The sequence below is a fragment of the Ascaphus truei genome, chromosome 4 (genome assembly GCF_040206685.1).
Source record: "Ascaphus truei isolate aAscTru1 chromosome 4, aAscTru1.hap1, whole genome shotgun sequence".
Classification (NCBI taxonomy): Eukaryota; Metazoa; Chordata; class Amphibia; order Anura; family Ascaphidae; genus Ascaphus; species Ascaphus truei.
This window is the reverse complement of record NC_134486.1, coordinates 226,173,982-226,188,484: the sequence shown is the minus strand read 5'-3', so window position 1 is coordinate 226,188,484 and position 14,503 is coordinate 226,173,982. Positions and strand designations below refer to the sequence as shown.

General features: G+C 39.1%; 1 protein-coding gene across 8 annotated transcripts in view; it reads right to left on the bottom strand.

Annotated features, from left to right (window-relative positions):
• SCAF8 (SR-related CTD associated factor 8) overlaps positions 1-14,503 on the bottom strand; it is a 256,444-nt gene that overhangs the window by 157,159 nt on the left and 84,782 nt on the right. For all 8 annotated transcript variants that reach the window (XR_012801048.1, XR_012801049.1, XM_075596939.1 and 5 more), the window contains 8 exons: positions 13,071-13,247; positions 12,205-12,278; positions 10,846-10,963; positions 4,979-5,110; positions 4,097-4,206; positions 3,446-3,639; positions 3,162-3,262; positions 1,382-1,495 (listed from right to left, as the gene is read on the bottom strand). Coding sequence is in view for 6 of the 8 variants with exons in the window: in XM_075596939.1 (XP_075453054.1) it covers positions 1,382-1,495; positions 3,162-3,262; positions 3,446-3,639; positions 4,097-4,206; positions 4,979-5,110; positions 10,846-10,963; positions 12,205-12,278; positions 13,071-13,247 (1,020 nt within the window). In the remaining 2 variants the exon portion in view is untranslated. The remainder of the gene's footprint in view (positions 1-1,381; positions 1,496-3,161; positions 3,263-3,445; positions 3,640-4,096; positions 4,207-4,978; positions 5,111-10,845; positions 10,964-12,204; positions 12,279-13,070; positions 13,248-14,503) is intronic.

Sequence of the window (14,503 nt, the reverse complement as noted above, 5' to 3'; positions counted from 1 at the left end):
CCCAACAGTGCAGGTTCTGACCCTTAGTGTCTTGGAATAAGGCTTAGCGTAGTAGCAGCTGGGGTAATGGGCCCAGAGATGTCCATGTTTTCCCCCTATTTATTCTTTTTCATGTAAATAGTATTGGTTATCTCCGCCACCCCCCCCCCCCCGACCCCCTTTGTCATTTTCCCCACCCTAATATCCTGTAGTTCAAAATGTCGTTTGATGTAACTGGATGTGCATTCTTCCCCTGTTCCCCTTCTCTTTTTACCCCCATGAAAAACTTTAAATAAACAAACATTTGGGGGGGGAAAAAGTGATAAAAATCACGATTTAATCTGTAGTTTCAGGGGGTTACCATAGTTACCTTTAGACTGCACTGGGCTCTGGTGAGAACCCCATTTTAATCTCCCAGACACTTAATATTTCATACGCTTATACCTCCTGAACAGAGCACTGGGTTTTTAAAAACGGAGTTTGAAAGTAAAACCAAAAAAGTGCACAGACTGCTGCTTTAAAGACACAATCCAAGAAGACAATATTTTGTTTACATAGGATTGAAGCAGGGGATCTCCGGAGCTGAACCCCATTCATTTCAGCTCTGGGGACTCCCTACTACTGGAGATACTTGCCTTTGTAGGGGGTACCGGTAGCTCCTCTGCTAGCAGGGATCACGTAATGGCCACTTTTCAAAGCTTGCGGACCAATAGGAAGCCGTAATGTCATCCAGTGTTGCTTCCTATTGGTCAACGTGACGCGGGAGCTTTAAACTTTGCCTAGATACGGCACCCCCCTTGGAGGTCTGTGTCTCAGAAAGCAGGGGGCCCCCAGAGCTGAAATTAACGGGGTTCAGCTCTGGAGACCCGTGCTTCAAACACATTATTTTTTTTTTTAATTGCATGAATTTCTCCTTTAACACAGTGTTTCGCCTTTTCTGACACTAATAATTGATGAGTTAAAGTGAGGAAATAAAATTATGCAGAATTGTATTGTTTATTTTACTAAATTGGATGATAAACCACCCATTAAAAAGGACTCGATTAAATATGTTTCCTACCACTCCCACTCACAAATATTTACAACATGCAGCATGAACAATTTTTCAGAAACGTAAAGACAGAAAAAACGTCAAAGTTTATCTATAGGTAGCAAAAAGTAGAAAATATGTACTAAAAACAATGATAATTATCGTTAACCCCCCCCCCCCGAAAAGATGAAGGCCCACATTTACTAAACAGTGCTATTCCATAAGACCCCTTCAGGGTCTGGAAGTCAACTTGCAGTACATTCAAGTAAATGGGACCTAAGGTGTATTCTGGCACTGGAAAGGTGTGGTATGGCTTAACACTGCTTAGTAAATATAGCCCGATACCCAGAAAAAATTTAAATGAAGACATACCTTAATAATTTTGGATCCAATCTTGCAGGAGCCAGCACTAAGTTTCTGAAGAGCCCGGAAGGCATCTTGTCTGTGAACCATGCAGACATATGCACAACCTCTTGGCGGAATCATCTGTCATAAAAAATAAAAATAAATAAACACACAAATGATAAAAATAAATAAAAAGGCAATTACAATTATTTAAAATAAAAAAAGGTTTTCAAAACGCTGGTGCACAAAATCGACCAATATTTGAGAACCACGCGCAGATTAAAAATGTCCTATTCAGTCTGATCCCATTTATAGTTCTAAAGTTGTAAAACAGGCATTTCTGAATAGGGATTCACTGAAAACAAGAGGACGCTCTTCAAACTAGTTTTTTGTTAGTTGAAGCTCAGATATTTGTTGTAGTGTAGCATGCAGCCGTAAATATGGCAATACGGAGATTCAGCTCCGTACCCACGGTTCGCAAAACATAAATATTTATATTTGTATATATATACCCAAAACGCATCATGGCATGTTGTCCTACATATTCCCAAAATATATGCTCTATTTGACACCATACAATCTGTTAGGAAGATCACAGTATCTTATCACCCCATGTCTGGACATGTGCCAACCTGATTTACACTACCGCTTTCCACCATAACTTGTGTATATTGTCACCAATCCCAGAGTATCATAAATAACAGAACATTCTGACTCTCGTATAAGAAGATATAAAACCACCCTTTTTTTTTTGGCAACCTTGAAACAATTACTGTAAATTTTCCTGCGCTGCTAGAATTTATCTTTCTCAAAACTATTTTGGTCATAGCCTTGCTCTATTTTAAATCTGGAAATCATGATTTCTAAAAATAAAATAAAAAATGCTTTGTTGAACCATAACCATGTACAGGTAATCACAATATTGATACTTGTATCAATCATTATTGACTGTTATTAATAGCCATTAATGACTGATTATGGCTTGCACACTTTGGCTAAAAGAAAAGACAAATATATTTATTTATATAAATATATAATTTATATATTAGCTATAAATCTTGTTTCTGTAAATTTTTTGATTTATTCTCTGGAGATACAGCTTATTTATCAAGAAGGCCGCATTATAAAATTATAAAATGCAATTGCGGTGTGTAACATGGAACATTAAAGAGCATTTAAACCAACCAGATCTCAGAATAAAAACAGATCTACCAAAAATAATAATAGTACTCTGGGTATTTATGTTTAAAGTTGAAGCCGCCGTTACTACCACCTGGGATGTAACTGCTACTGGATCACACATGGCCTACTTTTTACAGCCCAATAAATTCTACGGTGGCTGAAACTGGAAGTTATTAGGCAGCTGTGATATAATATTACATTTTATTTTATATAGCACTTTACTCCCAATAGGACTTGAAGTGATTCACAATTCTAAATAGCGCACAGTATGCAGCACTGTGCATAGAGTTTTACAGGCACAGGCCCCTCCCCTGACGAGCTTACAATCTATGTTTGTAACGTTAGCCATACTGAGATAAAGGGACTTCCCAAGGTCACATGGAGAGGTCACTGAAAAGCTCCCCTGCTCCAAAGTCAGCATCGTTGCCAATGAGCCACTCACTTCAGCCTTTGAAATGGGCTTTGTAATGATTCTTTAAAATCAAATATTTCAAACCATATGCTTTGTTTTTGCTAAAAACAGACTATTATTCTGAGGCTCAACATGGTTTCGTTAATATTTATACTTGAGAGGAAGTCTGCACACTGCAATAAGAAAGGAATATAAGAGACGAAACTGGCTTACATTGATTGATTCAATCTGTCCAAACTCTTCAAATACATTGGTTAAGTCTTGTGGTGTGGCCTTCTTGTCCACCTGTCCAACCCAGAGTGTGGTACTGCACACTGAGAAAAGGGGGCAAGAAAATGTGTTAAGTTTGTATCTGTAATAGAAAGCGTGCCACAATATAAACGGTCCCCCCAATCATGAGGGTGCACACACCTCTTACAGAATTATAAAGATCATTCGATGCTTGGCTGAAACCAATAACAAAGAAAAGTGCAATAGCAGGAATATGGTCTGCATACCGCTTAGAGTTTTGGATCGGATAGGAGGCAAGCCTTTTTTCTGCCGTTCTTTCTCCCGTTCTCGAGCTCTCCGCTCACTCGAGTATGACCGGGATGTCTTCCTTTTTCTCTCTCTGGATCTTGAGCGGGAGCGCTTTCTATGCTTGCGCTTTCTGGAGCCAGAACGTGACCGTGACCGTCTTTTCCTTGGTGATCTTTTTAAAAAAAAAGAGAGAGAAGATAAAACGTGGCCGTCTTTGCACATTCCTGCTCTGCTCTAACAGGGAGGATTTCATTGTTCTTTATAAAGACCTGTTTCCGTGATTTATAGGAAGCGATTTCTACAATTGATCAGTCAACATTTTGTTTTAAACGAAAAATGATATAGAACTAAACATTTTTATACATGTCTCTTATAGCAGCAATTATGCTCAGTTACTATATATTATATTGTATATATTACTAAAAATAAAGATGACATTTTCAGCTCCCTGCCAGCAAAAGGATGAAGAAGTACTTGCTACATATTGGATATACATTCATTTCTTTTTGACATAAGGCAAAAATAAGTTGTCGTGAATAAAAGATGCCCTAAGACACTGTGACATGAAGTTCGATTTTTTTGATCTACATTACAATCGGCCTAAAATAAAGCAACATAGGGTACTAAACCTGGAACGAGATTTTGAACGTGTTCTTGGTCTCTCGTCTTTCATTATCTTCTTTTCCTCCGTTTTAAACATCTCTTCCGTTGCATCCTGCATTTCCTCAATGTCCATATCCTAAAAACAGATGGTGACACCTTACACGATACAACCCAAAAGGAAAAGGATTTGGTTCCAGAGAATATTGATATTAATAACACAATGATAAAATGTTTATACTTTTTACGGGTAACATTGTATGGGCTTCTGCATAGTTATCGAGCCACGTGGAAGGCCCAGGAAACCAGCTTGTTTCCTGGGCGGAGAAGGGAGCACATATAAACAAAAACACCCGAAAAGCCCATTGGGTGGATAAAAACTAAGACGGTAATTCTATGCTGCCGAAGACGACGTTCAGGCAATATAGCATTGCCACCTACATCCATATGATGATACCCTGTAAAATGTAATAATCAGACTCCTCGAGTTTATTCACTGAAGCAAGATGATCTTATTAAGAGATAATGGTTCATATTTACCAACAAGTGCTAATTCAAAAGGAACCTTCTGGGGATGGGTGGCTCATTACAGCCCATTCACTACAATGGGCTGTAAGAAAACTTCTGGTTCCAGAAAGCGTCTTTTGAAATTGTGCTGTTTGTTAATTATGGCTCAAAGTCAATCGCATTTTAGTGACGTGAAAAGTTCAGTTTCTGAAGCCTATTCTTGTTGAGGAAACCGTTTAATTTATTTTATGTCAACATGTCAAAAGGCATATTTTCTATTTTTGTATGACCAGGAACAGGAAAAAAGTGCTATTAGCGCCTGACTCATCCTTCCACTGGAACATTACTCTTACTTGTCTAAGGAAACATGAACATTGCACTGGATTCAAAGATGTTATTCTCACCTCTTGCTGCATGCCCATCGAGTCATGGATTTGTGGTTCTGGCTCCAGAAATTGCTGTTGGCTGTCATCCTGGGAAGGTGTAGCAGAAGTCTCTGATTCAGACATCGCATCCTGGCTTTCCTGAGCTGTCACCTAGGAAAACATCATAAAGAATTTAAAAAAGATTGAGACCTTGTTACATGTTATCATTTAGTTCTGAAACATTCACCAACATATGCTACTAGTATTTGCTCGAGTTTCGCCCCAGGAACAAGTATGTCTGAACGTTCTGTATGCGTCGGCGTTATAAATGTGGAAATACAAAAAGCTAGAACAGGCAAGCCATTTCCATGTTTTCATTCCATTTGTGATTCATCTCAATAGACAAGCCAAACATACAATATATCTTAAAACTGGAAACAGAACAAAGATACACCTTAAATAAAAGTGAGCGCAATTATTCATATGCTTGGGTGAGAAGAGGTAAAAAAAAATTCTGCTTCACAACAGAAATGCCAACACTGTATTTATTTTTTTATTTTAAAAAAAAAAAACATCGGTGTGAGAAATAGTCGCCCTTCTCCCCCCCCCCCAAAGAGATATTGCTTTGTTCATGTATTAAAATGACAATTGTCAGAGAGGTAGGTAATTTTCTGCAGGCAAGGCAACAAAATGAAAAACAAGTAACAATACAAGGCAACCTAAAATAATGTGTGTATGTCTTTATTTATATAGCAACATCTATGTTCATAGCGCATCACAGCAGTAATACAAGTTCCATAATAATATAGCACACAATTGGTATAAACGCTTCATACATGAAAGTAACAATAGAAAAAAAAGAGTCCTTGCTCCGAAGAGATTACAATCTGAGTGGTAAGTGGGGAGTACTTAAGAGACAGTAGGAGGGTGTTCTGGTGTTGTGCGTCTGCAAGGTGCCATGGTCAGTGCATATGAGATATAAAGTATCAGCCAGCGGAGATCCCATATGCTTCATTAAGGCCTCGGGCATGGTCAGCGCTTATGCGCTGACCCGTGCTGAGGCGCGCTGCTGCTCAGCAGTGAGCCCCTGCAGCCGCAATGAGAGCGGCTTTAGCAGGGGCTCGTGCACGCCTCCGCAAGCGTGTGGAAGCGTAAGTCTTAGAAATTTTTTAAATTCAAGCGCACAAGGGAGCGCAGGGCCGGTCACATGAGCGGTTCGCCCAATGAGGGCGAACCAGCTCCGTGACGTCACTGGCCCGCCCCCCGACATGCCCCCGGACGGCACGCTAACCAAGGCCAGGGAAAGCACCCGCTTTCCCTCAGCCTCAGCGCGCCTCCGCACGGGCTGAGTCACCATGGACTCAGCCTTCATTAAGGCTGTGATTATACCAAGAGCTTCAGCGCAGCAGCGCTTATCTGTGGCTTCATAAGGAGCGACACTGAAGAGCTACATGTGCACATGCACAAGAGATTTAGCAAGCGACTGCAGGAGAGACATGCTCGGATGTCAAAACAAACAGGGATATAATAACAGGTGCTCCTGTGATCATGTATAGCCCATTATTAATCTGATATACTTGATAAGATTAAGCAACACAGGGCACTGCAGATTCCATAATATATTTACATAGCACATAAACTGTATGTAGCACATTAAGTACAATAACAAATTCACCTGTGTTGCTTAATTTACATTTTTAACGACCTTCACAATTATTCATTCTATTTTTAATTTTAAAAAAATTGATCAAATACATTATTCATATGAAAACTATTTTTTTGTAATATACATTTAACAAACACATTTATGTATTGGGTAGATTCAGTTTTTGACCAATTTCATTGCAAAAGCGATCATGCAGATATCAGTATGGTACGAGTTCAAAAGCTGGTACCACAACTCCTGCCTTTCCAACACCAACCCAATGAATTTTTCAATTGAAGATTTGTCCGTAATAGTGATTAGTTAATTATTAATAAAATAATTGTCATTTAATTACTTAATTTTTTTAAAATAATTAATTAAGTCAGTCAATAATTATCTATGTTCTTCAATGTGTATGGTATGTTCTTTAAGGTATGTATGGCTTTTCAATAAAAGAAAACTGTATTTTGTAAGAAACCCTGAGGTACATTTTTTCTAGGGTTTTCATTGGTTTGAGGTAAATTTTTTCTAGGATTTTCATTGGTTTGATTTGGGAGGAACATGATTGGTGCACGGAACTTTACTTTGATTGACGGCTGAGTCATGTGACGTGGCTGTCGCTGCTTGAAAACAAATTTGCTCATCTCCTCAACTGTCTCGTGCTTTGCAGCAGCGAGCGGGGACACAGCTGCATTTGGTATAAGCAATTTTCAGGGATGTATAACACTTGTTTTTGCGCTGCTTGGTGTCTCTTGTACGGGCGATTTCTGGTATAATCACAGCCTAAAGAGGTGCATTTTAAGATTGGACTTAAAGGTGGTGAGGGTGCTAGTCATTTGTTACTTTTATTTGTGAGCAAAGGGTGAGTGTCCAACAAAGAGAGTAATATCCCAGGCGGCAGAATTATCTATATTCTCTATTTATTAATAAAATGTTTTACCAGGAAGTAATACATTGAGAGTTACCCCTCGTTTTTAAGTATGTCCTGGGCACAGAGTTATAATGACAAATACATGGTTACAAATACATAGTTACAGTAAGTGAAAAGGGTTATACATTATATATAAGACATTGTATGCACAGTTAAAGATAATATATATTATAGGAGTATACAACAGTTACAGACCAGATTAAAATGTGAGACAGCTTTAGTTTTGAAAGACCTTAGACTGGTGGTGGATGTGAGAGTCTCCGGTATGTTGTTCCAGTTGTGGGGTGCACGATAAGAGAAGGAGAAGCGCCGAATACTTTGATGAACCTTGGGACCAAGTACAGTCTTTTGGAGTCAGATCTCAGATAAGTGCTGCATGTGGTAGGGGTGAGGAGCTTGTTCAGATAGATGGGTAGCTTGCCCAGAACGTATTTGAAGGCAAGAAAGGAAAGATGAACTTTGCGCCTAGACTCAAGTGATGACAAATCTAGTTCTTTGAGCATTTCGTAGTGATGTGTGTTGTATTTGCATTGAATTGTAGAGGGTATCAAGTTTGCCACGGTGGGTTTGGGGTGCCGAGCCATATACTATGTCCCCATAGTTTATAATTGGCATCAGCATCTGTTGTGCGATACGCTTTCTGACCAACAGACTTAGGGAGGATTTGTTCCTATATAGTACACCTAGATTGGAATAGGTTTTGGATATCAGGGTATCAAATGTGCAACCCAAATGTAAAATGGGAGTCAAACCATATGTCCAAATATTCGAAACTAGAAACAGGGGCTAGGATAGTATTAGAGTTGGTTCTGATCTGTAGCGCCTTCATTGGAAGCTTTAGAAATGTAGCCTTGGTCCCATATACCATTGTTACAGTCTTGTCAGTGTTTAGAAACAGTTTGTTTGGGGAAATCCAATTTTCAAGTCTCAAAAAGTCAGACTGAAGTAAGTGTTCAAGGTCAGAGAGGTAAGGGCTGTGTGCGTATAAGATTGTGTCATCTGAATACATGTGTATTGAGGCTTCCTTACAAGCTTAGGAAGATCATTAATGAACACTGAGAAGAGTAGGGGCCCCAGAACAGAGCCTTGTGGGACACCACAGGTGATATTCAAGGGGTTGGAGTTAGAGCCTGAGATAGGCACATGTTGGGTCTACCTGATAGGTAGGAATGAAACCAGTTTAAAGCATGCTTCCCTATTCCAGAGCACTGGAGTTTGTTTAGCAAGCTAACATGATCAACAGTATCAAAAGCCTTTGCAAAATCTAGGAATATTGCACCAGTAAGTTGTCCCAGTTCAATTCCACACTGGATTTCATTGCAAACTTTTAGCAGGGTAGTTACGGTAGAGTGTTTGGGGCGAAAGCCAGATTGGAATTGGCTAGGGAAATTTGTCTTGGTATTGTAATCGCTTAATTGGGAGTGAACACATTTTTCCATTACTTTGGATAGAATTGGGAGAAGTGAGATTGGCCTGTAGTTTGAGAGTGTTTTAGTCTCCACTTTCAAAGATTGGGACAACTCTGGCAGTTTTCCAGGTCTTAGGGATATGGCCTGAAGACAAAATATAGTTGATTAGGGAAGCAAGCAGTTTGGCAATGGCTTGGGCACCAAGTCGGAGGAACTTAGATTGCAGTAAGTCAGGTCCACATTGGCTGCTTAGTTTTAATTTGAGGAGCGCTTGTGTAATCTCCTCTTCAGATACTGGGACAAATTGAAAATTGTGGGCAGTGTTTGGAGGGGTGGTGCTATAGGGGTACTCTCAGAATGAGGTTCATGTATGTAGTTCGGGTTGCATTTCGCTAATAAGTTAGTAGCACACCCCACAAAGTAATCATTGAATGCATTTGCAATGTCAGTGGGGTTTGCCAGGGTAATATCCTCCTTAATGATATTACATGGTTGTTGATGGCTGGAATATATTGTTGATAACCTTTCAGAAGTTTGCTGGGTTTGATGTATTCTGATGAAGATTGTCAGAGTAATATTGTGCTTTTGCATGCTTTGTTTGCCTTGTGCACATGTTCTGCAGGCATCTGTAGTTAAAATCCTTGGTAGTGCCAGTTACTTTGTAGCTTTTCCACAACAACTCATCCCTAAGTTGGTAGAGCGATATAAGGTTGGTTGTTACCCACGGAAGTTGGGCCCCCCTTACTCTTATTCTGCGTAGTGGAGCATGGGTATCACAGAGTTTTAAGAACTCGGATAGGAAATAGTCGAGTGCAGAATCAGGGTTGGGAATTAAGTCGATTCTGTACCAAGGGCAGCTGGTCAGATCAGCCAGAAACTGTTGTGGGTTAAAGTTCCTAAATGTTCTAGTGAGTAGAACTTTAAAGCTTGATTGGGGTGATCTGATTTTCCTTACACAGTACACTATTGCATTGTCACTGAAAATGTCAGGAAGGATGCCAGAGGATTGGATTCTGCTGGGACTAGAGGAGAGAATCCAATCTAGCAAGGAATGGTTGTGAGATTTCAGGTTTGTCCGTGTGAGTTGGGAAATTAGTTGGGTTAGGTTAAGTGACTTGAGTAGTATCTGGATGTTGCTGTTTTTAGGGTCGAGCCAATTGTAGTTGAAATCCCAAAGAACTATCAGCTCACTTTCCTCATTCTGAGAGGAAATTGAGCCAAGAAACTGAGTAATATCAGTCAGGGAATGTAGTTTGTCTATAGGGGGCCAGTAGATGCAAGCAATAAGAACGGGCTTAGAATAGGGGAGGCAGATTTTGCCAACTAGGATTTCAAAAGAGGGTGGGCTAGGGGGGCAATTTAGGAGCGTAAATTGTAAAGTGTCTGCAATAAAAAAATAACACCCCTCCTCCTCTCTTTAACCCGTCTTTCCTAGAAATGGAGTATCCCTGAATAGCGATAGTTGCATGGAGGGTTTTAGGAGTTAGCCATGTTTCTGTGAGAATGATGACTTTGGGTTTATGCATAAGTCACCATGCCCTTAGTTCATCCAGTTTGGGCAGCAGGCTCCGGATATTTACATGGGCGACAGGTAGACCTGTTTGGAAAATGAAGAGGGTATTCTCAGGGGTATGGGACAGAGTTGAAAAGGGAGGGCCTGGGTAACGTTCAACCTCACCTGCTAAAGAGAGTAACAGTATAAATAGAAATTTGAGTAGTTTGCAAGTTGTACATTTTTTATGTTTACCATTGGGATGAGTAGTGGTTGGTGTGCTGGTTTTCAGAGTTCTCCATCAACATTCATTAGATGGTGCAAGGCTTTTGAGTAATCCATGGTGGCCTGTATCTGTGCTTTCTGAATCTGAAAATGGTTTACAGTGTCTACAGTTTGAAACACAGAGAACAAGGCGACTCGCATTACCTTTGGAGTTTGTTGCTGCTCCATGAACTGCTGTCGAAGATGTTCTAGATTCTGTTGCTGCAGATGTTCTGCAAGTTGATGGAAAAGCGAGTTGTTCACAGAGTCCGATACCAGGGAGCTACAAAAGAAAAATAAATGTGCATTACATTAATTAAAGCATCACTATTTCCTGCTAAGTTACTATGCAACTTATCACTATAGAAAAATAAGATTCCCCTTTTTACAGCTGTTTAGCATTCTCAGCATGTTATGGTAAGATCTGCACCATCAGTAACCATGTTATGTGATCTAATGCACTGTGGTATTCCACTAAATAAAGCATAAAATCTGTGGTATGCTAGAATACCAGGGATGTTAGTGATACAGAACATATTTGTGCAGTGTTAAGCCCAATATTAAACTGATATACTATGTTATGACTGAACAGCAAAAATAGGCAAGGACACAAGACATTGGAACAAAAAGTCACAAGATGTCTGTATTTGTCATTTACATAATTGCATAGCTGATTCGTGGTTCCCCAGTTCCCGGTAAAAAGTAATTTACATTTACAAAAAAATACAAGCATGGCCGCCAGAGCAGAGAGCCATTTTGTTTCTGGCAGGCAAATATTTTGTTCACTTCCCCCCTCCCCCCCCCCCCCCAATTCAGGCAAGAAAAAGAAACACGGGCAGTGTGACTTTCTGCTTTAATCCAACGGACACCTTTAAATAGGCAACACTAACAAGGAGTTTAGCAATGACTACTGGTGGGGTGCTTACAATAGTACATCAAAAAATTCTGCACAGCATTTTATTACAATGCTCATTGACAATTTATTGAAAGAATGATATAGATAAAAGGTTGATTTTAAACAAACGTATGTTAACATATGATTATGAGTCAGTCACACAGAATTAGTTTAGTCAAGGCTACCTATGGTAGAATAAAATTCCCAACTTCTTTGTTGTGTTACTACATCACAAAAGAAACTGGTTATCAAATGATGCACCATAACCCTGAAACAGAGATTTTACACCTCTGTGTATCAGTCAACATAAAATCTACAAACACATTCATGTCAAATGTCACATGCCACAAAGAATAAGAAAACATATTTCCGCATGTGTCCATTCCAATGTGTTGACTTACAAAGCTTCTTTATTCTACACATTTAGCCTATTTGCACTTGATTGGTTGACTGTCTGTGAAAGCATTTTCAATGTGTTCACATGCTGCTGTGTGACCAATCAACATTTTTATTAAACATCTTGGAATATTAATCAAAGTACAGTAGACTACAACACTACAAGAAACAATAGATCAACACTTACATTGTGTTAATAAGAGCAAGTTTTGCACAAAAAATAATAATCTTACTGCTGCTGGGTGTCCTTTTTTGACTCCTCAGTCTGATCAGAATCATCGCCAAAATCAAACCTGTCCATCAATTTCTGCAAGTTAAAAAAACAAAAACAAAAAAACAGGAGTTACAACAAGAAACAAAAAGGGACTTTGTGGTCAAATAATGTGATACAACATGAGTTAACATGTGCAGTGTTTTTGAGTCTCCGGAAGGTACCAAACCGCAATCCTCTCCAGGGTTGCTCTGTTTATATCAACAGTGACGAATAGGGGATGTAATTTTAATAGTACCGTTAGTACACTATAATAGTACAATAGTACAATTTGTTCCAGCACGTTCTTTACCTGCCGGAGTAATAAAGTGAGACTGAAGTACTTCAAAAGTTTACACACAATTTATCTTCCAGGGTCGTCACAACTAAGAGCATCTAAGATTGTTGTTGTTAGTCTGTTGTTGAGGGCCCCAAACCCACGCAATCTTGTTAACATAAGTCATAATAATATTCTCAATTAGTCTACCAGTGCAGAATGTTTTACTGATCCTTTCTAACTCAACCCTGATCAATCTCATTCTGGAAGCGAGCAGTTAAGTGTGAAAAAAGTATAAAGCACTGTGGCCCATTGGTTTAACAGTTTAATACTGTTCACTTTATTTTCTGCATACAAGAAATACTACACACTGAAAGGATAATGGAAAAATAATCTGATATTATCAAAATACTCTATATGAAATATGCCAAATGACAAAGGCCATTGTGTCATGGATAGCATCAGAGGAGGGTTTTATTTCACTGCAAGTTCCTGCCACGCTTTTCTCTACAAATCACTAGGATATCTGAGAGACACATACAAAGAGATTGCATAATCCACACGTGTGTTACCTTGCTAAGAGAGACACTTTGCTCCAGTGGGTTGAGCGTGTTAGATGCAGCTGCTGCTGCTGTGAGCTGAGCTGTAAGAGCCTGCAGTTGAACCACTAGACCGGCATCTAGTTGCTGAAGAAGAGAGGGCTGGGGCTTCTGCTGTTGAACGTGTAAAGATTGGACCAACTGCTGAAGCTGCAGGGAAGAGACCTTAACGTTAGAAAAAGAACCAAAAACACCTAAAGACATTTTTTTTCTTAAGTAATCACTGCCAGTTTATGCAACACTGTACATAGAATTTTACAGGCACAATTAGTCCTTGCCCCAAAGAGTTTACAATCTAATTTAGGTGACTGAGGCTCAAGGAGACAAGTCATGGTCAAGTCAAAGTCAAGGAGAGCCGACAGTGACATTTGACTCTGGGTTCTCCCACTTCAAAGGCAGTGTTCTTACAACTTGCAACTTCTTCAGTAAGCTCTTTGCTCTTGCTGTTCTTCAGTAATACAGTATCATATAATAAGGCCAAGTTCAAAGGTCTAGAAGTCGCATTGGCCCTGAAGTACAAATTTAACAGAGCAACAAAATAGGTATTTATAGAAAACCGTATAGTGTAAATAGCCTTTTAAAGGAGCAATCCAAGTAACATCCTACATGTGTTTTTGTTTTTAAAATAAATCAGTTCTGTAGTATTAGATAATACTTGCCGGTACTACTTTTTTTTTTTTTTAATATTTTTTAATTCAACTCATTTTTAATACGCTTTCATACACTGAGCATCCTTTGATTTCTATAGCAGGCTTTAGCCCACCTCCCTGGCAGTGCAAAATCTTTGTAACACTTTCCTGTTTGTGATAATGTGTTCCCAATATTCCCAGCAGTTTGAGCTGCAAACTGTAATAGATAATATTACCGTAGTAATATAAGGATACATTGTAGCTGCTGAGTTACATTGACTGACGAATTGATTGAAAAAAAGGCAGCCATTTAGTGATCGGTGGAAAGCAGGATCTTTGCTGATGAATCAGGGGAGAACTAAATCGATTGGCAGTTTAGGGAATTCGTTTTCAATAAAGGTTATCAAAGGCTGAATATATTAAAGTGCTGCACAGATTGCCTCTTCAAACCCAACAAGCCTCTATTTACAGTACTGTGTACTGTAAAAATATTACAACCCAAGACAATGCTTAAGATCAGAAATTATAATGAATCATTGCATCCGTCTTCTTTCTAACATCTTACCAGTTAAAAAATGGAAGTAATTGCTAAATTTAGTAAGCAGGATGTTCAGATAAAGGATAACATCATTTACCATGTCATTATTTATTTATATCTGCAGTCTTGATTGCTACATTGATTGAGAAAGAAAGAATCCCTATGATGTGGCACTAGAGAACACCCTGTAGTTTACTTAAAAATAAAATTTATTAATAATTGATTAAAATATAGTTTGG